Raw genomic sequence first — 2,410 nt, 5'->3', positions numbered from 1 at the left:
TTATTAACTCATTTACAATGCTTAACACATGCCTAAGAGTGCTTACAAGTGAAAGAGAACGGAAAACAAAACACAGAACGAGCATAAAAAATTTCAAAGAATAGGGTCCCTGCTTGAGCGTCAACTTCCCCGCTCGAGCGGACACCTAAGGCCTGCAAAAGTACTGGTTGCATGAAAAATACGCTCGGGCGTGGAATAGAGCGCTCGAGCGAAAGGCCTGTCTACGAAAACTCCCCGCTCGAGCATGAGATGGCCCGCTCGAGTGAACATCCAACTCTGCAAAAAGTGCTGGGAGCACGATTTATCCACTCGAGCGGCCCTTCCACCGCTCGAGCGGAAGTTAAAATTCTGGAAATTCCAGGTTGTGTTCTTGAGCTCCAAATCGATTTTCCAGCTACATTACTTGCATGCAATGGCTCAAATCTCAAATATAATCATACTAACATGGCACCAATGCAAGATTATAACATTATGAAGCTCAATCTCTTGATTTATCTACATGCATGTCCCAAAATATGTCAAACCCAACACCAACATAGCAAACTCATGCATTCAAGCTCATATCTTCTCAAATTGTACATGCATGTGATGAATTAGCCACATTCTCAACTTAGACAACACAAATGGTGATCAAAACATGAGTTTCCTTTAGCATTTCGCATGGATTATACACATTTGTGTTCAACCACGCAATTTCAAAGTAAGTCTTTACATGCATGCACATATTAAGCTTCAATTCAACAAATCCAACACAATTTCATTTCAATCTCACTCTTGATCACCAAATTAGCTTGAACACACAAAATTACAAACTATAATCCAAGAATTACTCACCTAAAAGCTTTGATCTTCTAAGCTCTAGCAAATTCTTGAGCTAAATCTTCAAACTCCAAAGATTGGGCCAACAATTACACAATTCTCTCCTCCCCCGTCTCTACAGCCGGCTCTATCTATGTTTTTGAGTCCCAAGTTCAGTCAAATGAGGTGAATAAGAGAGAGTAGGGAGTATAGAGACTTACAACAAAACCCACTAAGGCCAAATAATATTAATAAAGTAATTGGGCTCTAATTTATCAATTAAATCAGCTTAATCTGGTCCGAATCAATTTTTCAATTAAACTTCACCGTAGGCTCTAAAAATTACGCTATTCACAATGGCGTAATCAATTTCGGTTTCCGTGGCCGATAATGCCTTTAATTTAATTTCCAAAGCAGATTATTCAGACAGATATTCCTACGGTGAATAGATAAAACTTCAAAATCGCATATATTCATATAATGGCACATAAAATCATGCTAAACACATAATCATACTCAAATTAAGGACCAATTAGCATACTACGGAACAGGGGTATCACACAGCAGGCCTCATAGTATTACCCGATTTTGGGATGGATCTGGTTAAACTAGAAGCCAGTTTCCCACTTTTTTGTTGCTCAGTTTGGGTGCAATCCCATGCCATATGTCCCATCTCACCACATTTATAGCAACCCCGGAAATACGGTAACAAGCCCCATGATGCTTCTTACCACACTGAGTACATGTTGGTGCCAAATCTCTAATGGAGCCTGAAGTGCTTGAGGATCCCATATTTTCCTTTTTTGACATTCTCTTCTTTAAGAAAAAGACTTGCTTCTTAGTTTCCTAGTCAGCTTGTGGTTTACTCTGATTGGCCATATTAGTTTCTGACATTAAAGCTTTATCTAGCACGTTAACATAAGTGGGTAGTTTTAATACGTTCACCCTTTCCAAAATATCATTGCGACGACCACCCTCAAACTTTCTTGCCTTTTTATATTCAATGTCGACCATATGCGGAGAAAATCTAGCCAATTCAGTGAATTTGGCCTCATATTCAGCTACAATCATATTGCCTTGCTTTAGTCCTTTGAATTCAGACACCTTTGTATCATGGACACACTGCGGGAAATATTTATCATAAAAGAGTGCAATAAATAGTGTCCAGTCTATGCCCTTGTTATCACCACGAATTTGCATCCACCACGTTCTCGGTTCATCCTCTAATGTAAAGGTGGCCAATTGTACTTTCTGTGTTTCAAGGCATGGGAATACTTCAAACAACTTTTCAATACCAAGGACCCAAGCTTCGGCCTTCAATGGGTCCACACCCCCATGAAACAGTGGTTGCTTCATTTTGTTGAATTCTTTGATGAGAGCTATTGTTTGGTCATCATTTTGCAAATCTTGTATAGGTTATACTGAAGGCAGGGGTAGCGGTTGTTGCCACAAGTGTTGCCACTGTTGTTGTTCGTCAGTGTTTCTTTCGTGTCCTGTATCATTTTCTCTATTCTGTCTAGCCAAATAGTGGAGGATTCTTCTTGTTCATCGGCGCTTGCTCTCACCATTATCTAATGAAACTTGCATTATAATTCATATAGAAATTATACAC

General features: G+C 39.4%; 1 protein-coding gene across 1 annotated transcript; it reads right to left on the bottom strand.

Annotated features, from left to right (window-relative positions):
• Nucleotides 1-1,644: 1,644 nt before the first annotated feature.
• On the bottom strand, nt 1,645-2,154 carry LOC145823853 (uncharacterized). The gene has a single exon (XM_082923386.1). It carries the CDS (start codon nt 2,152-2,154, stop codon nt 1,645-1,647), a length of 510 nt encoding a protein of 169 aa, XP_082779512.1.
• Nucleotides 2,155-2,410: the final 256 nt, after the last annotated feature.

The sequence above is a fragment of the Camellia sinensis genome, chromosome 4 (assembly GCF_055761805.1).
Source record: "Camellia sinensis isolate YWXY chromosome 4, ASM5576180v1, whole genome shotgun sequence".
In the NCBI taxonomy this organism is placed as follows: Eukaryota; Viridiplantae; Streptophyta; class Magnoliopsida; order Ericales; family Theaceae; genus Camellia; species Camellia sinensis.
The sequence above is the reverse complement of the archived record's forward strand: the minus strand, read 5'-3'. Positions and strand labels throughout refer to the sequence as shown.